The 24,761-nt window shown below is 40.8% G+C and overlaps 1 protein-coding gene across 4 annotated transcripts in view; it reads right to left on the bottom strand.

Annotated features, from left to right (window-relative positions):
• Window positions 1-24,761, bottom strand: part of LIMA1 (LIM domain and actin binding 1) — an 89,783-nt gene that overhangs the window by 20,952 nt on the left and 44,070 nt on the right. For 2 of the 4 annotated variants that reach the window (XM_032876820.1, XM_032876817.1), the window contains 3 exons: window positions 22,592-22,637; window positions 13,660-14,124; window positions 110-197 (listed from right to left, as the gene is read on the bottom strand). In XM_032876820.1, the coding sequence (XP_032732711.1) occupies window positions 110-197; window positions 13,660-14,124; window positions 22,592-22,637 (599 nt within the window). The remainder of the gene's footprint in view (window positions 1-109; window positions 198-13,659; window positions 14,125-22,591; window positions 22,638-24,761) is intronic. The other 2 variants (XM_032876818.1, XM_032876819.1) reach the window with 1 other exon arrangement.

Genomic DNA, 24,761 nt, shown 5'->3' with positions numbered 1-24,761 from the left:
TTTTAATTTGTGCCACTCTTCCTCTAAAAGCATTGGCTTTAAGGCCAAAAAGGTATTGCTACTAATGAGTACTTCCTAGAGAACCCCACACACATGGAACGCTGCTTACCGGGGCCCAGTTCCAAATCATCCAGAGAAAAGCTGTTTTCAGAGATCTTCCTTCCACCTGCACCACGGCTCTGGGACCGAAGAACCTGCTTGGAAAACAAAACCAGCCATAAGCTTTACATAGAAGGTGGGATATCTTGATGAATGTTGAAAAAAGAGGCCTGCAAATCTCCTTTTTTAATAAAATCCACAAGAGATTTTATTTTGTATTAGTTTTTATATTCTACAGAATGTGTTTTTAGCATTATAAATATGAAGTACTACATATTCATAGGTGTCCAGGGGAAAATAAGTAACTCTATATACGTAATTCTCTGTGGTAATAATCACGCCTAACCAGCTTCACCAGAAAACTAAGCACTTTAACCAGCCATGGAGGGGAATCCTCATGTCCCAGACGACACGCAGATGTCTACCCAAATCGTCAAGTCTGGATGGCAGTATTTGCTGTTTGTTTCCCTTCTCCTCCCACTTTATCTCTGCTGTTGCTGCTTTGGTTCACATCTTCATCTTTTCCCTGGACTACTGTATTACATTTCTAATTGGTTCCTCTATACCTTCCAAGCAAGTCTCTATGATGCTGCCATTATCCCATATCGTGTAATTATCCCCCAATATAACGGTATATTACTCTCTTATTCAAAATGCTTTAAAAATTCCTGTAATCATTCCTTGAACTAAATCTAAAGTGCTTAGTATGTCACAGAAGACCAGTTCTACATGTAGTCCCTACCTCCCCTGAGTATTCCTTTCCTCACCCTTTACCCCCCAGGAGAAGCAAACTGCTGGGAGGTCTCTGAGCTTGTAAATGAGTTCCCTTCCCCCACTCCCCTTTTATCCTTCTTTGTTCTTTCAAGACTCAGTGGAGGCTGAGCAACAGCGAAGTACACCTTACCTCTCCTACATAAATCTAAGTAGTCCTTCTCTGTTTCCAAGGTACCTGGTCACACTTCCACTACAATGCTTATTGTGTGTCCCTCCACTGGACTGGAAGCCTAGGAGGGCAGGGACCGTGTTTTTGTTTTTTAAATAGAAATGTAGACGGTACAGATTTTTTTAATAAATTATTTTGTGAGTTTATCTCCCTCATATCTAGGTTAGATCTCTAGTTAAAGTTACAAATTATAATTTTTAAGACTGGAAAAGTAACTTAAAAGAAGGCATTGTCACAGAATGTTCCCAGACAATAGTACACAGAGAATATGTCATGTTTATTCAGCTTGCAATGACAGCCTTCAACCAGATCCTATCATTCAAATCTCAATTTATTTCCAGATAACTTGAGGTTGGAAGGATATCTGAAATCCGGTAGGACAGAAGAGTAAAGCAGTACCCTTCTGAACACAAGATTAGTAAATAGTTATTAAACGTTTAAGTTCAATGGACTAATCAACTCAACAGTCAAGTGTAAGACTGAACTTTTTCAAGTCCTCCCCTGACCAATGACAATACTTCCTTGCAAATTCGATATACATTTCATATAATTTGTCTCCAGTTAGCTTTGCTAATTACATTTTTCATGTTAAGAAATAAAAGAAGCTGTAGCAGCTCTAACCTTGCCCCATCACACTCGCGTCAGCTGCACCAACATCAACCACATGAACTTGACTCATACAACACAACATACTCTTGCTCTGGGAGCAGCCCCCCATCTAGAAATGAAGATCATCAGCCAAAATGAAAAGATAAATTTGGCAGGACACCCTCCCTATCCACATTTTTTAATTTTCAAAGTATTTTTCATTTGTAGACAATTAAAGGAAATTCCAAAAACTTATTCCATGCTGCTTCACTGTGAGATGATTACTATCAAAATTAAAATTTTCTGGGCTCAAAAAAGGAAGAACACCTGGAAATACGCTTTTTTTTTTTTTTAAAACCAAAGGAGACTGGGTTCTGCATCCTTAATAATGAAGCAGTATTTCAAATATTTACATTCTGTCAAAGGTAAAGTTCAAGTACAATTCCCAGACTATGTGTTATGTGTCACAACCTGCAGATAGCTCAGTTTTCTGTCTGTACTCATAGTCAAAGCCCTCTGTTGCATGCAGAGTCCCTGCACTGGTGTTACTAGGAACAAGCCCATTTAGAACCAGAACATATGCCTTGCCAGGGCAGAGGCTTCCTTTGGTTTTAGATGCATAAAATTTTCCATCTTTGCTAGCTTTCAATTTAAACCTTCAAGTTAAATAAAGTTAAGAGCTTTTTCCTTTTTTAAAGCCTTCTGGTACATGAGGTTATTAGTACTCCTAATTTTTTTCTTCCAAGTACTGAAAAAGTGAATGTGAAAAGCCATTTGGTCCTAAAGGAAAATAGAAATGTCTCTGGAAATCAAAGTTATACTGACACTGGTTCTGAGGAAGAACACAGCGCTGAGACGGGAAAGCTTTTAATGAGATCCCAGATGAAGCACTAAACATTTCTTTCAAAACTGGTTCACCTCCAAATCACTCAAATATTAAGAATAACAAGAACTCCAGTGCATTTACAATGAATTTTGTGATTCTCATTTTACAAGTGGTAATCTGAGGTACAGGAAGAAGGAGGAGTTTCCTCTAATATTTCTCAAGGAAGTAGAAGAACACAAAGAGGAAAAAAAAAAGCAGCAATTCTGATACTGAAATACTCTTCTGTAACACATTTTTATCACGTTTCAGCCCTGTTTACTCAGATGCCTGAGGGAGCCTGTTAAGAGAAAAGACAAGATACTTCAAGACTTTCTGGAATTTCCTAAGGCTTGGCCTCACCCCACCCCACAAGTCCTCCTTCCTGTCAGATGACTGTAGTAACTCTCATTAGTGGGATGGCCCCTTGAAATTACTCTCAGAATCCATAAACCAAATGCATCAACACATACCAATAAAAGAAAAAGAGCTTAGGGCTTTTAGCCAGTAGTCTGTAGAATTTCTTTCCTCTGGAAAACTGTCTTTTCTCTCTGTTTAAGATTTTATTTATTTATTTGAGAGAGAGACAGCAGGAACGGGCAGGGGTAGAGGTGGGGGTGGAGGGCCACAGGGAGAGGGACAGCAGGGAGCCCGATGTGGGACTCGGATCCCAGGACCCCGAGATCGTGACCGGAGCCAAAGGCAGTTTGTTAACCAACTGAGCCATTCAGGCAGCCCTCTGGAAAAATTTTCTTAAGGGAATAAAGTAAGTGAGGTCCTAAATATCAAGTAAAAAGCAGGATTTCCTGTCCTCCTAATTTTTAGGAAAAATTCTGTCTAAAAGTTGATTCTTTTTTTTTTTTTTAAAGAATTTATTTATTTATCTGAGAGAGAGAGAGCATGAGGGGGAGAGGGTCAGAGGGAGAAGCAGACTCCCCACCAAGCAGGGAGCCTGATGTGGGACATGATCCCAGGACTCCAGGATCATGACCTGAGCCTAAGGCAGTAGCTCAATCAACTGAGCCACTCGGGCTCCCTAAAAATTGATTCTTAACACTTTAATTTTCCTTATACTTCTCTCAGCCACTTCCTTCAAACTTTCAACTTTGACCTTCTTTCAGACTCTCATCCCTCCAAAGTCAAGTGTAGAGGGTGACTTTTAGGGAAAATGGGACTTTGTTGAACTGTGCATAGGGTGTAGATAAAACCTAGCCTTAATTTCTCAAAGTACTGAGAGACAAACATTTCCTTCTTCAGGTAGAAGAAAACAGAAAAAAATGGAGCTCTTTTAAGTAAAATAATACATAAAGAAGGAGCTCTTTATATCCAGGTTGTAGGATTTCTCTATCTTTTCTGTATTTCTAAGCATTCTACAAAAATTATACATTACTCTTACAGTTAGGAAAAAAAGAAAAGAAAGGATGGGGTGCCTGGGTGGCTCAGCTGGTTAAGTGTCTGCCTTCAGCTCAGGTCACGATCCCAGGGTCCCTGGATGGGCCTGGGTCACCAGGTCTGGGCTCCCTGCTCAACAGGGAGTCTGATTCCCCCTCTCCCTCTACCCCTTCCTCTGCATGTGCTCTCTCTCTCTCAAATAAATAATCTTAAAAAAAAAAAAAAGAAAGGAGGGGCAATACTTCAATATTTATTAATACAAATAGATAAAAATGATAAAAACCAAATGCTGACAAGGTGCTGGAGAATTAAATATGTCCTTAGATTGCACTAGTAGTGTTATAAAGGAGTGTAATTTTTGAGAACCAGCTGAAAATATATAAGAACTTTTTTCTTCTTTAAGATTTTTTGTTCATTCACTTGGGAGAGAGAGGGAGAGCATAAGCAGGGGGAAGGGCAGAGGCAGAAGGAGAAGCAGACTCCCCGCTGAGCAGGGAGCCCAACCCTGGCCAATCCAGGGACCCCGAGATCATGACCTGAGCTGAAGGCAGACACTTAACCAACTGAGCCACCCAGGTGCCCCAAAAAGAACGTTTAATGAATTATGGCTTTTGATCATGAGAACATCACTTCAGTAATATTGCCCTCCTCCCAAAAAGCTAAAAACAAAATGTTTCCGCCAAGATGCTTTAAATTTTTTTAATTAGACTAGAAAAATATCTAATTACTGGGGCAAGATTAAACTCTAATGAAATACTACATTGCCGTAAAACGATAATCACATGAACTAGGAAAATACATAGAAAGGTTACATAAAAAAGACCAAACATAAGATAAAGCACATGAAACAGTGAGACACAGGGATGAAAACCATGTGAAAACTACTTATGCAATGATAGGATATCATTGTACACAGCTGTTCTATTCTTTTTTCCTGGTGAAGGTTACTGGCTTTTCCAGGGTTACTTGGCTTTTTTTCCTCCTTTCTGGTTTACTGTGTGTGGCAGGGGAAGGAGGACAGATAAGTTTCTGACTCAAGAGTTTTAGTACAAATCTCTTACATTCCAACGTATGTATTTTCTTCATTACCCTGATGCTTTGAATTCAGTTACAAGACTGCAAAATGTGGGAAGCGGGAAGATAGAGAGTTAAAGTCTTTGAGAATACAATTGTTGATATGTTTTAAATTTTTGCTGATTTCCTTAGATTTCAGATAAGGGAGGTCATAGCCAATTGTTTTTACTTAATAAACAGTTATTACAATATTAATGAAGACACTGTTACATGGTAGAGACAGGTTATTAAACAATTTCAGTCCTTGTTCTGATATTAATTACCCAATCACATTGGGCATGTCAGTTAATGTCTCTGATTGCTGTTTCCATCTGCAAATTTGGAATTTTAATATCCTGAGAGCAGTGAGCTGGATTAAATAACCTTACAGTCCTGAACAGTTTTAGGATTTATGTCAAAGATATTAATAGGGATTTTTCACTCATTGTAACTCATTGATGAGTTAGAAGACTAGAGGAAATGGCTAAAATATTCATCTGGATATACATACCTATATTGTCTAATCTAGGAGTGAGTCTGATTCCACAAAGATAAAGGAGGTCATATTTGAGGGGTTAAGTGAAGTCTTTCTGACCACTCCAAACTTCATGGAGCCAACTTTGTTTACAGAACATTCCAGTCCTCTGACATTCTTTTTCTTTCTTTTTTCTATCTTTCTATTTTTCTTTTCTTTCCTTTCCTCCTTTCTTTTGTTTTCTTCCTCTTTCTTTCTTTCTAGATTTTATTTATGAGAGAGATAGAGAGAGAATGAGCAGTGGGAAGAGGCAGAGGTAGAGAGTGAGAGAAGCAGAAGCCCTATGTGGGGCTCAATCCCAAGACCCAGAGATCATGACCTGAACCAAATGCAGAGGCTTAACTGACTGAGCCACCCAGGTGCCCCTTTGACATTTCTTTTCAATATTTTTGTTGTTATTGTTAACTTTTCAAAATGTTTTATTGTAATGAAACCGGCTAAAAACCTGTTAGTAGTTGACTTGAAAGTAAACAGAAGGGACGCCTAGGTGGCTTAGTTGGTTAAGCTGCTGCCTTAGGCTCAGGTCATGATCCTAGGGTCCTGGGATCGAATCCCGCATCAGGCTCCTTGCTTGAGGGAGCCTGCTTCTCTCTCCACCTCTACCTGCTTTCTCTCTCTCTCTCTGACAAATAAATAAATAAATAAAAAGAAAGTAAACAGAAAAGAGATGACTGGTCTCCAGCTGGTATATCAAGAACAGCCACTTAGAGCAACAGTGAGAAATATCAGAATTGCGTGATCAGCATCTCTATACCCAGACCCATTACTTAACCTTACCACAAAAGATGAAAGAATTACTCAGTTACTAATTAAGGGTAAATAAAATTTAATTTACACTGGTATGGCATCTTTACCAGAAATGATCTGCTAGAGAGGCCAGTCAAAATAACACTGAGAACAGTGAACTTACATTTTGAAATTATAGAAGAAGTTTATAAATCATGGATGAATATAATAAATTAAAAAAATTACTTTTAGTAGGACATATAAGAAAGATGGCATTGATAGAAAAAAACAAAGATAATTCTTATGTTTATTTAACAAAACCAGTTACTGTATCCATATTTAAAGCTCTAGCAATGTATCTATTGGAGGTCTAATTTTGGGTCAATGTAAGATTTATGATATGCTGATAAGCAAACTAAAGATATACTCCCCCCCCCCACATTAAGATGACTATATTAGGGGTGCCTGGGTGGTTCAGTTTGTTGAGCATCTGACTTTGGTTTAGGTCGTGATCTCGGAGTCCTGGTATGGAGCACACCTAGGGCTCCCTGCTCAGTGGGGAGTCTGCTTTTCCCTCTGCCCCTCCCCACTCTCTATCCTTGCTTGTGCTCACGCCTTCTCTCAAAAGAAACACCCTACACTGATATTGACAGTTATTCAAGTCCCTTTCCTCCTTAAGTCCATCTGAAAATTATGGCTTAAAAGTATGCAATTAATAGCAATTATGAACATCCTCAGAATTTTATTCTTCTTGGAATATAATTTCTTTTTTTTTTTAAGATTTTATTTATTTATTTGACAGAGATCACAAGTAGGCAGAGAGAGAGGAAGGGAAGCAGGCTCCCCGCCTAGCAGGGAGCCCGATGCGGGGCTCGATCCCAGGACCCTGGGACCATGACCTGAGCCGAAGGCAGAGGCCTTAACCCACTGGGCCACCCAGGCGCCCCTTGGAATATAATTTCAAATAACTTACTTAAACCATTAAAGACACAGAAGAAAAATGTTACTAAGATAACATTAAGTGGGTAAGAGAACACATGTAGTTGTTAACCAAGAAAGGAGAAAATAAAATGTCATGGATAATTTTATAACAATGTACAGATTCCCTACAGACACCTACCCATTCTTCAAGAAGGGAAATAAAAATTGTTTCCTTGATGTAGATTACAGATTGGTTGGCTAAGGTCAAAATATCTAATGAACACAGATCAGACTTCAGCTTGGTTGCCTTCCTTTCTCAAGGGCTTACTCCAGGACACCAGCATGTACACACTGTTCTGTATGAGTTACAGAAAACTAAACCAAATACCAAATGTCACTTCCAGGAAATTACATGAAGAAAATCACAGAAACTTTGGACTGTTTGAAGAAGGATGGTTTTACTCTCATATCAACAAGTACGGATTTTGTTGGTGTTTTGGTGCTAGCCACTCATACAATGAGCCTGGTGATAAGAGAACAGAAATTCTTTTTTTTTTTTTTTAAGATTTATTTATTTATTTGACAGAGAGAGAGAGATCACAAGTAGGCAGAGAGGCAGGTGGCGGGGTGGGAAGCAGGCTCCCTGCCGAGCTCGATCCCAGGACTCTGAGATCATGACCTGAGCCCAGAAGGCAGAGGCCCAACCCCCTAAGCCACCCAGGTGCCCCGAGGAACAGAAATTCTAAGGGAAGTTTAAGGGCTTAGGACTCCAAAGTGAAAAAAGTAGCAAATAAGTGAAAAGGGGGCTGGGACAAGGGAAACTTCCATTTTTATTTTAGATACTTCTATTTTAGCTGAATGTACTGTTTTGCCTTTGTAGTGTAAGACAAGTTAACACAATTAAAATATGACTAACTGGTAGCATTAAAATATATCATGAATAATGGGGGGGAAAGGAGAAAGAAAAAATGTCTAAACAGTTTAATTCTTTTCACTTATGGACAAACATCATTATTTCCTCATTGTGACTTCCCATCCATGGTTAGTCTCCAAAGAATGAGCAAATGAGTGAGATTATGTGTTTTAGGAATAGTGATTTTTGGTGAGGAGGTACTCTCTCCTCTCCTCTCTTCTCCCTTCTTCCTTTATCAAACTTCTCTCCTAGAAAATGGAAATATTTCATGGAAGAAGAAGTATTCCACATCTGTATGAAAGTATCAACAGATATTCACGGTCTAGTCTTATTTTCTTGCGTTACACCTAAGTGGTTCGATCTTGACCAAAGCAGAAGATAATAATTTAAATAGGTGATGAAGGCAGAAATAGGTCACCCAAATATTTGGTCTTTCCTATCCAAGGATTGTGTGAACCAAATATATTAGGAACCAAACAGAAAGAAGTGATACTGAATGAGCCTATCACATGCTCCTTACGTCCTCCTGGTCATTCCAGAGCATAGAAGAAGAGGTACTTAATTTTTTTTTAATAACCACATCCTGGTTTCTTTCTTTTTTTTTTTTTTTTTAAGATTTTATTTATTTATTTGACAGGATTCACAAGTAGGCAGAGATACAGGCAGAGAGAGAGAGAGGAGGAAGCAGGCTCCCCACTGAGCAGAGAGCCCGAGGCGGGGCTCAATCCCAGGACCCTGGGATCATGACCTGAGCTGAAGGCAGAGGCTTTAACCCACGGAGCCACCCAGGTACCCCCACATCCTGGTTTCTAAAGATTATGGATTCAAATCTCAACATGAGGATACCCAAATGTTGGTTATGGCTACTTAATCAGCTATCTTTTTCATAAAAGGATGTCCAAAATAGTTATCTCAGCTATCTAAAATCCAGATCAACATATACATGAAGTTAGAATTGCTAGACCACCTCAGTATAAGCCACTGGGCTTGGGGGGGAGTTTCTTCTTCCTACTAATGATGGTAGGTTATTATTAATCCACCCACTGCTCATTTGCTCTTAGGAATTAGAGCCATCATGTTCAACTAAACTATCTGACCTGAATGATGTATCCATTCACTAAAAGTAGAGAATAAGTAAGGAAGAACACTTAATCAGTTCTTACTACTTATAAGCTGTCTGAACTCTAAGCTTTGTTTCTTCCTTTTATTAAGTAAGCACTAAGAGCTAAGTCATTGTACTAACCATTGGGGAAGAAAAACATCATTACTTTTTTGAAAGAAATTACAGACTTTGGAAGTATACAAATTTTTTAAGAAGACTTTATTTTATTTTTTTAATATTTTATTATTTTTTTATATTTATTTTTATTTATTTGACAGACAGAAATCACAAGTAGGCAGACAGGCAGGCAGAGAGAGGGGAGGGGGAGAAGCAGGCTCCCTGCTGAGCAGAAAGCCCAATGTGAGGCTTGATCCCAGGACCCTGGGATCATGACCTGAGCTGAAGGCAGAGGCCTTAACCCACTGAGCCACCCAGGCACCCCAAGAAGATTTTATTTTTTAGAGATAGAGGAAAGGTAGTGGAGGGAAGGAAGAGCAGGGTGGGAGGGACAAGTAGAACCCCCCTCCCACCTCAGTGCAGAGGTCAATAGGGGGCTCAATCCCACCACCCTGAGATCATGACCTGAGCTGAAAACAAGTCAGACACTTAACTGATTGAGCCACCCAGGTGCCCCAGGAGTATACAAATTTACACATGATTATTAAGGAAAGCATGATATAAATGCCTAAACAGAAGTAAAAAGAAAATTCTATAGGTATAGAAGGGTTAATTTATCTGAGGGAAACCAAGGTAAGTCTCCCAGTTTTTTGTTTTTGTTTTTGTTTTTTTTTAAAGATTTTATTTATTTATTTGACAGAGATCACAAGTAGGCAGAGAAGCAGACAGAGAGGAGGAAGCAGGCTCCCTGCTGAGCAGAGAGGCCGATTCGGGGCTCCATCCCAGGACTCTGGGATTATGACCTGAGCCGAAGGCAGAGGTTTTAACCCACTGAGCCACCCAGGTGCCCCAAGGTCTCCCAGTTTTGACTGACCTTGAGGAGAAAGATTTCAGAAGGCAGTAATGGGGGCTAGGCATGACTGATTTAGAGAGCAAGGAGTGATCCAGGGTTTAAGTGTAAGACTGACTCTGAGAACGAAAGATAGGTTGAGCTCAGACTGTGGAAGACCTAAATATTGAATATGGGTTAATTTTGAGTATTCAGATTTTTAAAAAGGTTTATTTATTTATGTATTTGAGAGAGAGAGAGAGAGAATGAGTGGGAGGGGCAGAGGGAGAGAGGATCTTATGCAGACTCTGCACTGAGTGTGGAACCCTACATGGGGCTCGATCTCATGATCCTGAGATCATGACCCGAACAGAAATCAAGAGTCAGATGCACTTAACCAACTGCCTGGGTGGTACCCCGGGTCATCAAAAGTTTCTGATGGAGGGAGTAAAGTAATGTACAATTCTATTTAGAAAAATAAATAGCAAGAGTGTAGAGGATGCATGGGAAGAAAGAGAAGAAGCTGATAGGGAAGGTCATAGCAATACTATGATACCAGATAGAATGGCCCATATTTGAGAGATGTGTGGAGGGTAGCCTTATTTATGGATTTATTTACCTAATGGTTTTATTTATTTATTTGAGACAAAGAGAACACAAGTGGGGGAAAAAGGGGGAAGCAGACTCCCTGCTGAGTGGGGAGCCTAATGTGGGGATTCAATCCCAGGACCCGAACTGAAGGCAGATGCCCAACTGACTGAGCCACCCAGGCACCCCAAGGGAAGGCTTATTTAGATGGCTTAATAAGTGACTGATTGGGAAGAGGAGGCAGGCAGAAGGGAGAACTGATTTCAAGTTTTAAGGACAAAGAGATTTGGTGCATGGTAATGCATGAAGGAACACCGGGGTAAAGCAGGTTTTTTTGGAAAGACAATGGATTCTTTTTTAGCCTTCTTGAATGTGACTGCTTAAGGGATATTCATTCAAGGAGAGCTGTTGATTTGGCAGGCAACCAGAAATATGAGGCTGAAGCTTCAGTTAAGAACTGAGGATTAGAATCTAGTTCGGGGATTCACCTCTTGGAGTCATGGAAAGTGATGAGATTTCACAAGGAGAGAGAAAAAAACAGGAGGGCAGAGATCAGGAAGAAAAGTGGACAAGAACAGAACCATCTCTGGCAAAAGGGAGCAAGAGAGACTAAGAAAAGTGGAACTCAAGCCAATTAACTTTGTCTCCTGTAAATAACGGAGAAAAAGATTTAGGAGGACACAACATTAGAACATTATTTCCATTATCTATGTGCTCCCTGACCCTGCCCAGCTAGTTGGTTGAGATTCAGTCCAGTTCTCTAAAATTTAATTACGGAACCAAAGATTCACACAATTTGTACCTACCGTATTTACTTGTCTCATGGAGGTACTCATTTGTTAGCTTTGAGGTATACACTCTTTCTTGCAGACTCTTACTCGTAAAGAGACTTCTAGGGTCCCTACCATATTTCTCAGAGCTTCCTTCCAAAGAGCCAATTATGTAACTTACCGATTAAAGCCTTATCCATATTAAAGCTGAAATTATGTTAACAATAACCATAACATAGTTTCAAACTAATGAGTTATTCCTTAGGCTAAAGTAGACAAAACTTCTTTTTAAACATTTTTTTAAAATATTAGACAATACTTTTTAAAGCAAACTACCCATGGGTCTAACATGGATAAGGATGCTTATTTAGAAACACCTATAAAACCAAGGTCAGCTCTCTTTTACTAAGAAGTCCATTAAGTGACAAATGACTATTTAATCAGGAAGTTTTAAAGGGCACCTAAGAAAGCCCAGGTCAATCTTAGACACTCCCCCTCCACGCCCCCATCTTCCTATACCATTAACAATCAAGCTACCTACTCTGTGCTATTAGAGATCTAGAAGGATCTTTCTTTACATGGAGTCTTTCTCTACTCTGACCAGCCACAAAGTGATAGGCTTGTTCTGACCCATCTCTCACCAGACATTTATGAGAAAAAAGTCTCTCACCAGATCCTTACACATAATCAGCATTTTTGTTTGCTGCAATCCCAGTCATTTCCTACCTTAGGCCAGTTTCGACACGCACCAGGCTTTTGCACTGAATCGACATTGTGTGTTCTGGCATGACATCAGCTGTCCTGCCCCTAACAGGGTCTCTGAGGAGGAGGCTTACAATGGTGCTTTGAGTCACAACAAAACCCCTTCCTCTCTATTTAGGAGTTCTGACATTTTTTCCCTTCCACTTAAAATTCTTCTTCCTATTTAAATTTTTTTTAATTTTTTTTTTTTTTTTTTTATTAAGACCATAAAGGAGAAAGAGGGAGTTGGCAGGCCTAGAGGACTAAACACTGAGAGGGATGAGAGTTTTAAGGAAAGTCATAAAACCACTTTGTGGCTCCATCTTTTGCCAACTGGTTTTAATGTTAAAATAGAGCTAAAACTCATGCACAGGAAAGGGTTCTAGGTTTGCAAACCTTTAAAAATTCTTACTATATCCTCTAAGTAGACAATTCTTTAAACACCCAAGAACTTTCCTAGGCAGGAAAGCTACAGGCACTGTAAGTCATGGGAAGAGATAAACTAAGTCACGTCAAACAAAACTGAAGACTAGAGGATGAGTTACCGAGTTTTTTGTCTCAGAAAGCAGGTCTTATATCATTACTTCACACATGTAGGGATTTGGGCCAAATATTTAGCTTAAAAAATTTCAGCTTTCCCATCTAGATGGAATCTAGAGAAAATGAGGGTTTTGCTTCCTGTCAGATCTGTTTATTTCATTATAATGACTGTTGTAACAAACCATCCCCATGTACAAAGCCAGATATGCAGGAAAGTATGAGAAAACTGGAAAAATTTACCAGTTCTGCAGCCCCTGGATTGTGTTATAAGTCACCCGCATATGTAACTCATTTTCTAGTTAAGTAATTCCCTCTGGGTACCCGGTCTGCAATCCACATGAAGGATCAAATTTCATTAGCAGTTGTAGGAAAATGCAACCCTGTGCATTTGCAAGTCAAAACTCCTGAAGGCTACAGCTAGTCTGGCTATCCTCAATGATTTTTCCTGGGAGAGGATTTTAGCTGATAGAAAACATTTGTTGGGAGGCACAGATGAGGAAGTTGAGAAGAGAAGGAGGCAGCTAGCAAAGAGACAACTGAGCCTCAGTCTTAATGTTAAACTCTGGCCTTAACACTCAGCCTGCAGCTGTGTCCACGCGGAGAGATATTCAGCAGTAATTCCACCCCCCAAAGCTACAAATGACAAAAGGCACAGGAAGACAAATTAAAAGGGCACGGGTACAAAAACACAAAATCCAATCGGCATCAAACTCTTTGTTTCTAGATATTAACCTCAATCCCAGTGTGTAAGTTTCACTTGAAACTGGGTCAAAGATTGGCAAACCTTAGCATCTATAATATTCGAGACTTTTTGTTAATTCATTTAATTCTGAATCAAAAGACCTACTGGCCACCACTCGAACTGTCTAGATCAGAAAAACAGTTTTGTTTAAATCACGTGAATTGGCTTTCTCAAGCCTGCCACCGACCCAGTCCTTACCTTGGTTGGAGCTGGTTCACCCTTCTCAAACATCATCTTAAGTCTGTTCAGCGGAACATTGTATTTCTCTATTTTGTTTGAGGCTTCTGTGTTTTCACTGATTTCAGGTTTTCCTACTTCATGCCTGGATTCTCCTAGACAATTTTCCATTTTTTTACTTTCTTTCGAGTGGTCTTTAAGATGCTCACTGGCCTCAGTGCAGGGATACAGACACTGAGTAAGGGCTTCAGGAGGAGATCCGAGTCTAGGTCTGGGGTGGGCTCTTCCTTCCTGGTCAGCTTCGGCCTCAGAGGCAGAGCTTCTAGCCAAGTCACCCGCAGGACCGCTGCCTCCGTTTCTGAACTCGGCGCTGCCGTTCCGCAGGGCGTCTGTGTGAGACTCTGTGCCCTGGGCTGGGTTCTCCCACTTCTTCTTTAACACAGTCAGGATTCCCCTCCTGCAGTGCTGGGGGAGATTTTCAGTGTTCTAGAAGAACAAGAAGTCAGTGCCAGTTATAACTTGCCTGGTGAAACATTCAAACATGTTGTTCTTTGTAAAATGAAAGTTAGAACTCTAAGCAGCTCCTGGTCCACTGGCGTTTCAGACAGCTGTGAACAGTTACAGCCCTGCCACATGGAGAAAGCATCCAGCCCGGGAGACGGGAGACGGAGAGGGGAAGAGAGAAAAAGTCAGGAGCTGAAGCAGGAAGTGATAAAACAGGATAGCCTTATAAGGACAAAATGAGAAGAAAGGAGAGCCCAGATCTAATGATAGTTACATGGGAAACAAGGGATTTTTATCCAAAGATTAATAAGGAAAACAAGAAAGAGGAAGCAAAATACTGGACACTTTAAACCCCGCAGATATACATTAATACAAGTTCATCATTACATGTCACAAAATTACATGGGGAATCCTGCTGGGGTTTTCTTTCTTTTAAATATGACAAAGGTGCAGTATGACTGAAACTATACAGTACTGTAATTGTGGATAGTATCATCAAGGATTGAAAGTATTGGTAGAAATTGAGAAAACTCACCAGACTTTTACGTGTATTTGCATAAATGGTATTTCATCATATCTGACATAATCTACATGCACAGAACAAATTTTATTTTTACATAAGAACCTAATCCTCTTTTTTCCCCCTCTGCTCTTCTCTTCATATCTGTCCATGTGTAAATTCTTGGTTGTCAGAAAATTTACTATTTCACAGATCCTCTGGTAGACAAATATCCAGGCTGCATATGAAAACACTACCACCCACTTTCTGGATTGAAAGACACACACTTACACATCTGAGAGAGGTCACTTTCACCTGGGTCAAAATGGAATTAATTGATACACGTAGGATTGCAAACAACCTGGAAACTGCCAGGGCTGTTCCATAACAGAGGAAACATGCTTGACGAAGTAAAATTCAATGTCCCATACTCTGAAAGCGTTCCTATAAATAAACAGAGCAGCACCACCTCCCAATAAGCCACGAACTCCAGTACCTTCGTGCCCTCCGTTCCTGTGGTCTGTGACTCACCGGTTTTTCATCTAAGAAAGAAAGGACAAACTACCTAGGACTGAAAGACTACCGGGAATTAAACAGGATTAGCAGCTATATTGGGAATTAAATCTCTCACCCTATTACTCTCCTGAAGACACTGCAGGAGCTGCTTCATCAAATAGTACCCAGGTCTGAAAAAAAAAACTTACAGAGGACAACTGCTTGATTTTAGTGTTTAAATCTTTACTGACAAGATGATTCACTGGTGGAAGAATGAATGGATTGGAAATACAGAAAGTGTGAAGAGTCTTCTTGTTGGAAAAGAATTAAACTGGATGCTGGTGCTGCCTTATCGCCTGTAGCATGCTTTGCTGGATGTTACCTCCTGCCACACAATGGATAAGTCATCTGGGTCTCCAGCTGCACCTGCCGTGCCCATGTCCAGCCCGAACAGGAGCCCTGCCACTCTAAGTGGCATTTTGCCTTGGTAACTAGACTCTACTTTTCTCAGCAATCGTGTGATCCAAGTATATTTACTGACATGGAAAGATGCTCATAAGATACTTTTGAGTGGAAAAAAGCAAATTTTAAGACCACAGGGACGCCTGGGTGGCTCTGTTGGTTAAGCATCTGTCTTCAGCTCAGGTCATTATCCCAGGGTCCCAGGATCAAGTCCTGAGTTGGACTCCCTGCTCAGCAGGTGTCTGTTTCTCTCTCTGCCTGCTGCTCCCCCTGCTTGTGCTCTTTCTCTTTCTGACAAATAAATAAAATCTTAAAAAAAATTTTTTAAAGACCACATAATCCTATTTTATAATACAAACGTATATTTATAAGCATAGAAAAGCAGTCTGCAAGAAAAGACATCCGAATGTTAACAGATGTGGATTATGGGCATCTCTATTCATGTAACACAAATGAGTACAAAATAGAACTATGCATCATCTTCCTATCACAAAAATCGACAGAATATTAGAACATTTTGATGTTACTATAAGCAGCTCAAAAATGACCACTTCTACTTTACTTGGGATGACCAGGAAGAGAGGGATCTGTGGAACAGGGTACAGACAGTGTCCCAAAAAGGGCCTGGGTGGAGGACATCCCTTGGGGGCATTGTAACAAGGAGTGAGTGTGCTCTTTTATTAAAAGGAGTTCTTAAGGGTACACATTCAGAAGTCTTTAAGTGGGGACAAAAGAGGCTGTGCAGTCTGATAGCATGAAAGGCCCCACACCCTGAAATCCCTTCTGGCAGGCAATGCCAGTATGCGGGTCTTTAGGACCCGAGGAGAGCAAAAACGGGGAAGAAGCAGTGACTCCAGTCCTTCTGGGGAAGGAAAAGAAGCTAGAAGGTACAGAATAAAAGCAATAGCTGACAGCAGTCCGGACTGCACAATGGCAAGAGTGTTGTATTGAGATGGCCTGGGTTACCACTGGAGAAGGGATTATAACCCACTTCCACGTTCTACAAAGAACACGTGTTACTAGTCTATTAAAGCCCCATCCAGACAAGTGACCTTGGGCAAGTTTCATTTCTGGAACCTACCGTACTGGGCTATTGTGGAGAACAGATGTGTCTATATTAAAGCATGTAGTGTAGTATTGGACATAAACAGGTGCCCAGTAAGTGGTGATCCAATTAAGATTAAGTGGGTGGTCCTCCCTACTCCTCCAGCCACACCTCATAATGATCAACCACAGTATCCAGTCGACTCCCAAGTCCTGTACTTGGATTACAGTCTCTTACTGTTCTTTCTATTCACTATCTAGTCTCCACGGTTCCAGAATTGGGGTGTGGGGCACACAGTAAGGCGAAATTCCAGTTGGTTTTAACTTTTCCCCAAATATTTTCCTAGAAGAGGCAGTGGGAAGCCATGGAGGCTGCAAGTTTTCAAGGATCCTACGGGTTGCTACATGACGACAGCCTCCTCTCTCAAGTGTGACATCCAGCACGCTGTTCATTCTACCCAGCAAGGCTGGGAACCTTGGCAGATTTGCCTCTGGACCATAACTGGCTTCCTGAATCCAGATTAGATACAACCTGGAAATGCAACACAATGCGTTTTCTGCTGGAGCATTTGACTTGGAATTGGGATGTGTCCCAGCACTGCCCATCTGAGATGTATGACTGTGAGTAAGTCCTCTCCTCTCTGTGGGTCTCTGTTATTCCACCATTCAAATGAAGAGGCGGGGTCAAATGAACTTTAGTGCTGAAATCCTGCCAGGGGTAGCTTCATATTAAAAGCTGAGGATGTTGGGTAGAAGACTCCAGTGCAGCTGCAAACACAGACTACCGGGATGTACAGCCCCCAAGGAAGGGAAGAAATTCTTAAGCTGAGAGCTTCTCAGAAAAGTGGTAGCCAGTCATTATAGAGATGAGTGCCCAAATTGTACAGATTTCAAGAAGCGGCATATTACATGTTTGAAAGGAACCTGAAAATATAACTGATGGAAGTATTAATGGTCTGTGTTTGTGTTTCCTAGATGTAAGTGGAAGAGGAAGAAAAAGGGGAAAAGTAAATTTCTGGAAAACTAGACTATTATGTAATCTGATCCCACTGTCTACTGAAGGAATAAATGTACCCACTTGCTTCTGAATGTTTCTCTAACTTGCTTTCCATGGCAGAATATAAGTATTTCATCTGGTCAGTCACTTCTATAAATGCATATGGATATTTCTCCCTGTTCTTCAGGAGAAAATTCAGGCTTCTGGTGGATCTTATAAGCAACCCTCTGTAATTAGTGGAAAAACTGGTGCATCTGAATAAATTCCATAGTTTAGTTAACAGCATTGCATTAGTTATTTCTTAGTTTCAATAAATGTTTGAGAGTTATGCAAGATGTTAACATTAGGGGGAGGTAGGTGGAGATATATGGGAATTCTCTGTACTATCTTAAGAACTCTACTGTAAATGTGAAAATATTTCAAAACAAAAAGTTTGCTTAAAAAAAAAGTAACGCTTCCTCAACTTTCTATGTTCCTCTAGTGACTGCTGTCTTTTGCATTTTTAAAGTTAAGGATTTTGAAAGCACTGTCTGTATTTGCTGTTTGCACTTGCGTGCTCTCCGCTCCTGCTCCCTCTACCACCCAAACACTTCTGAAGTAGCTCCAGTCAAGATTACCCATGACCTCTTTAACATTTTCATTTTATTATCTTATTTTTAACTTACTATTTTCTCAACTACAAAAGTAGTAAGAGGGTGCCTGGGTGGCTCAATCCGTTAATCATCCGACTCCTGATTTTGGTTCTGGGCCATGATCTCAAGGTTGTGGGATTGAGCCCAGAGTCAGGCCCTGCGATGGACATGGAGCCTCTTTCAGATTCTCTCTCTCCTGTTCCCTCTGCCTTTCACCACGTCCCCCTCTCCCCACCTAGTCACTTTCAGTCTGAAAGAAAATAAAGTAATAAAAAAACTTACTGGGGGGGAAGGAAAGCCACAATCAATATAGGAATGTATACATGCCTTGGATATGTACTCTAATTTTCCTTATTTGACTTCCCTACCCTTTCCCATCAAGATACCCATTGCCAACAGTGTGACACATATGCTCTCAACCCCCCCTTTCTATATACTATATATATTTTTTAGATATTATAAATATATATATTTATATGGGAAGATATCAAAAAGCACATTATGTGTTTAAAAGCAAGATACAGAACAGGAGAGTATGGTTACTGTACTATCACTACCAGTGTATGAGCATTCTTATTTCCTCACATACTGAATATTATCTGATAAAAAAAATCTGCCAACTGTTTAGATTACAACTTACATCTCATGGTTACTTTAATTTACATTTTTTATTATTAGTGAGACTAAGTATTTTTTCTTCTTTTAAGATTTTAGTTATTTATTTGACAGACAGAGATCACAGGTAGGCAGAGAGGCAGGTGGTGGGGTTGGGGCAGGCAGGCTCTCTGCTGAGCAGAGAGCCCGATGCGGGGCTTGATCCCAGGACCCTGGGATCATGACCTGAGTCGAAGGCAGAGGCTTAACCTACTGAGCCACCCAGGCGCCCCTAAGCATTTTTTCATATGTTTATTTTTTCTTCCTTAATTATCTGTTTACATCACTGCCAAATGCAATGGACACTTCTGCTTTATTTTATTTGATCTTTCTGTAACATTTGACATTACTGACCACTCCCCCTTTTAATAACCCCTTCCTTTCATGGTTACTGTGAGATACCCTCCCTTTTTTTTTTCTGGATTTCTTCCCATTTCTCTGGCCACTCCTCAGTCTTCTTTACAGGTTTCTCTTCCTCCCCCAACCCACCCCCAACCCACCACTTGCTGGGGTCCCTGAAGGTTCCATCTTCGGTCCTCTTTTCTCACTTACCTATTCCCTGTAGATGATGTCATCTACCTTCCGGTTTTACCCACCAGTTGCCTATTGATAACTCATACCCTATAACTCTGGCCAGATATCTCCTTACCTAGAATTCCACCAGGGAATCCTATAGGCATCTTAAACTCATCCTTGTCTAAGCCTGAAGTCTCCTTTCTCCTCTCTTTACCCCTCACCCTTTGATCTGTTTCTTTTCCTGAGTCCTCCATCTTGGTGAATGTGACAATTATCTTTTCAAATGCCAAATGTGCCTGTCCTCATGTCTCCATGCTGTGCATGTGTCACTTCCTCTGCCACTTCTTTGCCCCTTGTGCTTAGTTAATTCCTATCTGTCCCTTGGGTTTAGTCAGGCACCACTTAAGTCTTTCTCACATGGCATAGTCCAGGTTATGAGTTCCTCCTAAATTCTCCCCCAGCACCATGAGTATTTCTCTAACATGGTACTAATTGCACTGGGATTATAAACTCTATTTTCCAAACTAGACAGTCCCTTGAAGGCAAGGACTGCATCTTATTCCTCTTTGTGTCTTCAGCATCTGGCACCTACGAGATGCCCCATAAATGTTTGTCTACTCTCACAGAAATCTATCTATACTGTCTAGAACCTACTCCAGTCAGGCCTTTATCCCATCACTCCCAAAGAGCACAAGGTGACCAATGACCGTTGTGTTGCCAAATCTAACGGTCAGTTCCCAGCTCCTCTGTGTGTCTGCTAATAACTCTCCTTTAAGAAGCCTTTTCTTCACTTGGCTTCTGGCACCCACTCTCTAGTTTCTACTGCTGTTTCACCAGTTGCTCCTGCCCCATCTCTTTTGCTGCTTCCTCCTCATCTCTCTAACTTTCAAACATCAAGGTACTCCTGAGCTCCATCTTCAGACCTCTTCTCTTCTGTCTACATTCACTCCCTAAGTGATCTCATACATCTCATGTCTTTAAATACCACTGATCCTTTGATACATACACATCTTATCTTCAGCCTTCATCTCTTTCGGTTGCAGATTTATATATACAAGTTCTTACATAACATCTCTACTTGGATGTCTTTAAGGCATTTCCTATTTAACAATCCCCAAACTGAGCTGCTACCATCTTCCCTTCTCTAAACCTGCTTTTACTACAGTCTTCTCCATTTTTTTTTTTTTAAGATTTTATTTATTTATTTGACAGAGAGAGATTCCACAAGTAGGCGGAGAGGCAGGTAGAGAGAGAGAGGAGGAAGCAGGCTCCTTGCCGAGCAGAGAGCCCGATGGGGGGCTCGATCCCAGGACCCTGGGATCATGACCTGAGCTGAAGGCAGAGGCTTTAACCCACTGAGCCACCCAGGCGTCCCAGTCTTCTCCATTTCTATTAATAATATTTTTCCAAGTGTTTGAGCCCAAGCCACTGTTGCCATGCATGATCCTTCTCTTTCTCTTTCAGTATAAATCCTGACTACTTGTTATTATCTATAGAGCTACCACTCCAGTTCAATTTGTTATCCTCTCTTGCCTAAATCACTGAAATTGTCTTATAATTTGTCTCCACGCTTCTGCCAATATTCCTATAGTCTCTTTCTCCTCTTTTTTTTTTTTTAATCTTAATTATTTATTTGTCATAGAGTGAGAGAGCACAGAAGGGGGAGTGGCAGGCAGAGGGAGAGGGAGAAGCAGGCTCCCCACTAAGCAAGGTGTCCGGTGCAGGATGATCCTAGGACCCTGGGATCATGACCTGAGCTGAAGGCAGATGCTTAACTGACTGAGCCACCCAGGCGTCCCTCCTCTTTTTTAATTTAAGTCAGATCAAATCACTCCTTCGCATACAAACCCTCCAAAGGCCCCATGTGGTCAGAGTTAAAGCCCAGGTCTTTATAGTGGCTCTCTAAGACTCGTTTTCCTACTCCTCAAACACATTGAGAATGTTCCTGCCTCAGGGCATTTGCATATATTCTTACTGCCAACGGAATCATTCTCCCTGGTTCATATTCTCAGATCTCTGCTCCAATGTCCCCTCATCAGAGGCTTTCCTGAACCAGCCTACATTCTATCCCTCTTACCTGCTTTGCATTGTTTCTTAGCACTAATCACCACAATTTCTTTATTGTTCATCTCTCCCACTATCATGTAAAACTCCATGATGGCTGTCATGTGGTCTGTATGCATGCCTAAAACAGTGCTTGGCATGTTGTAGGTGATTTGTGAATACTCGCTAAATGAATAAATGAAAGGGAAGAAGGAAGGAGGAAAGGAGGAAGAGGAAAAATAACAGGCAGTAGAGTGGAGGAGGAAAGAAAAGAAACCAACAGTTGAGTGAAATGATGGTAGCTTTTGCTTACAGTGCACTAGAGGGATCCAATTTTTAATTATAGAAAAATTAAGCCAAAGTCGTGGTCAGCATTACCCCCTTAGAGAGAATAAATTGACAGGGGCACGTTACGTACTAATTTAAATAGGTTGGATACTAAAAACTGCCAGGAGGATATTTTTGCAATGCAGTCAAATTAAAGAATTCTTACCCAAATATGTGAGGTTTTTCCCTCCTAAGACTAAACCAAGTAAGATTTCAAAAGAAATACATGCTCCAGCCCAGCTGGAGGCTAGCCAGCAGGGAGAGCACAGAATGGTTACGAGCAGAGAGCTTGTTCTGAGGTTTTTGCCTTTGATGGATCCTGCAGCTGAGAAATTTGCTAACTAGAGTGGGTCAAGAAGTGTGCTTTAAACAAAGAACCCAGAGGACGACAACAGCTGCACAGCTGCTACCATTTAAATGCAGAAACAGAAATTCTGGTGGTGTGATTTGTAACAAGGGCTGAAGCCGAGGGACCCTGTATTCTAATGTGAGCAGAAGTAGTAAGCCGTTTTCCTAACCTCAGGCAAAGCACTTGGTCTTCTATCTTTCACTCAACTCAGGGAAGAAAAAAAAAGGGTTCAAAAGGAGAACTTCAGTGGAAAAATAAGATTCCCTGCACCCGAGCCACATTCTCCCGTTAAGTGGCACATGTTCAGACCAGCTGGCCTCAGGCCCTGCTCAGCTGACGTGGAGCCCAAGCCCCACAGAGGCTGCAGGTGGCTCGGCCACCCAGGCTCCATTCGGGAAGCTCCACAGGCCCCGAGGCTTCTCAGTACTTACAATTCTCCTCTTTTCCATGTTTGCTTCTTCAGCTGCTTTCTGGTACCTTCAGGGAAGAGGGGGAGAAAGAGAATGTCCTCAATTAAATTATATTTTTACTTTTTATCTTTTACGAAATGACTTCTGCCTATATATTTCTGCCAGCAAGTGTCTTTAATCAACTCTATCAGAAGAAACACAAAATCAGAGTGGCCCTCACTTCTGGCACTGTTCCAGTCATCTAGTCTGGTCTAACAGAAAGATCGAACGCGAGGAGGTCAAATGCTGGCAAATGACTAGGTAGAGCAGAAAGTCTGGGGTTTAAGTCCTACTTTAATCACTTATTAACTGTGATCTCTGGCAAGTCTCAGCTTCCTTACCTAGAAAATGGCTTTATAGATCTACTTCCCATGTTGCTATGAAGACTGAGATCACATGTGTAATAAGGCTTTGGAATTAGTCAAAGGATAGAACACTGCATTGACCCGTGGATGCACATTTCCCCCACACTAATGCCTCTGAGATCTTCTAATTCTTGCCAAATGATGCAGAGGTAGTTATACTTCCTGGTCATGTGTGAATTTGATCTAAGCTGTTGGTATTGTCACTTTAGCTCAATGTATTTGATGGTATTGCACATGGTTGGTTTTTTTTTTTTTTTTCACATTTTTTAAATGTCGCTTAAAATGTCTTTAAAGAAATTATACTATGATTTGGTATTGAAAGAAAAATTACTTTACTGTTTTAGGTATGTATAAGGGTGATACGTGAGAAAAGTTTATGTGCTAAGAAAGCATCGGTCCTTTTAATTAGTAGTATTTTTTCTTAGTGACGCATGAAATAGTGGCCAGGCTACAGGGGACGGCATCTTAGATTTGATAAACAGGCATGTATGGTTTAATTATTTTAATTTTATTATTACTTTAATCATCTTTATTATTTGGACCAGAAGATCTCTGAGAAACAACTGAAGTCCCAGGACTTTTCAGGGGGGAGTAGGTTTTCTCCATTTGAAGACAAAGATGGGCTGGGGTGTCTAGGCTGCACCAAATTCCCAGACCACCCAGAACCACCTCATCTGGCTTCCTCAGGGCCTCCGAGTCAAACACTGAAAGGGCTATTACCCAGAGAATCCCCACCCCGTGACTCCCTTGAGCCTACATGCCTACAACTCAGCATCAACACACCTTAGAAAAGGCCCACTTGTTCTCTGTCTTAAGGTAGAATTTCTGAATTCACAAGACATTTGGAGAAGGAAAAGGAAGTGAGAGAAAAAGATAAAAAGCAGAATGGGGAAGGGCCCTTGTCTCTGCCAAAAACAACTTTCAATTAAAAAATATCTTCATAAGTTCAGAACTCTCTTAGCGTGTGTTACGCAGAATAACTTCGTTCAAAATGAAGATTGATGAAAAATGCCCTGGTTCTGGCACATAATATTTCAAATATAGTCAAAGGTTTCTCTCCCCCTCTCTCTCTATTTATATATGGCATAACTGCTGCTATAAAACCTGGGTTAAATCACTCCATTTACTTGGGCCTCATCTATAAAATTAAATAACTATGTGAGAAGATTTCTAAGGTCTCTTCCAGTTCTGACACTGTTTGAATTTTAACAATCAGATATTAATAAGCATCTCATTCACCAGGCTGGGAATTACTCTGCAACTGACCAGAGCTTTCTAACGAAGTAGGGTGAAAGGCTTCCAAAAATCTCTGGTATTTCATTGACCAAAATAGGTTATGGAAGATAATGGGCAAGTGACAAGCTGGAAAGATACCTGGCAATTTATATTACAGACTGATGACTAATTTTCATAAATTAAAAAGAACCCTTACAAATCAATAAGAAAACCACAAACAACTTAGTAGAAAAATGGGCCCAGATACAAACCTACAGTTCACACAAAAGGATATCAAATGGTTCTTAAACAAAAAGGATGTTCAATTTCAAAATGAAAATTCCAACTACACTAAAATTCTTCACCTATGAAGTAGGAAAAGATTTTTTTTTTTTTTTAAAGGTTATATACTGGGATGCCTGGGTGGCTCGGTTGGTTAGGCATCTGCCTTCAGCTCAGGTCACGATCCCAGGTTCCTGAGACTGAGTTCCCCATCAGGCTCCTCGCTCAGTGGGGAGTCTTGTTCTCCCTCTGCCTGCTGCTCCCCCTGCTTGTGCTCGCTCTCTCTCTAG

The sequence above is a fragment of the Lontra canadensis genome, unplaced genomic scaffold (assembly GCF_010015895.1).
Source record: "Lontra canadensis isolate GAN:19392208 unplaced genomic scaffold, GSC_riverotter_1.0 scaffold59, whole genome shotgun sequence".
NCBI classification, from domain to species: domain Eukaryota; kingdom Metazoa; phylum Chordata; class Mammalia; order Carnivora; family Mustelidae; genus Lontra; species Lontra canadensis.
The sequence above is the reverse complement of the archived record's forward strand: the minus strand, read 5'-3'. Positions and strand labels throughout refer to the sequence as shown.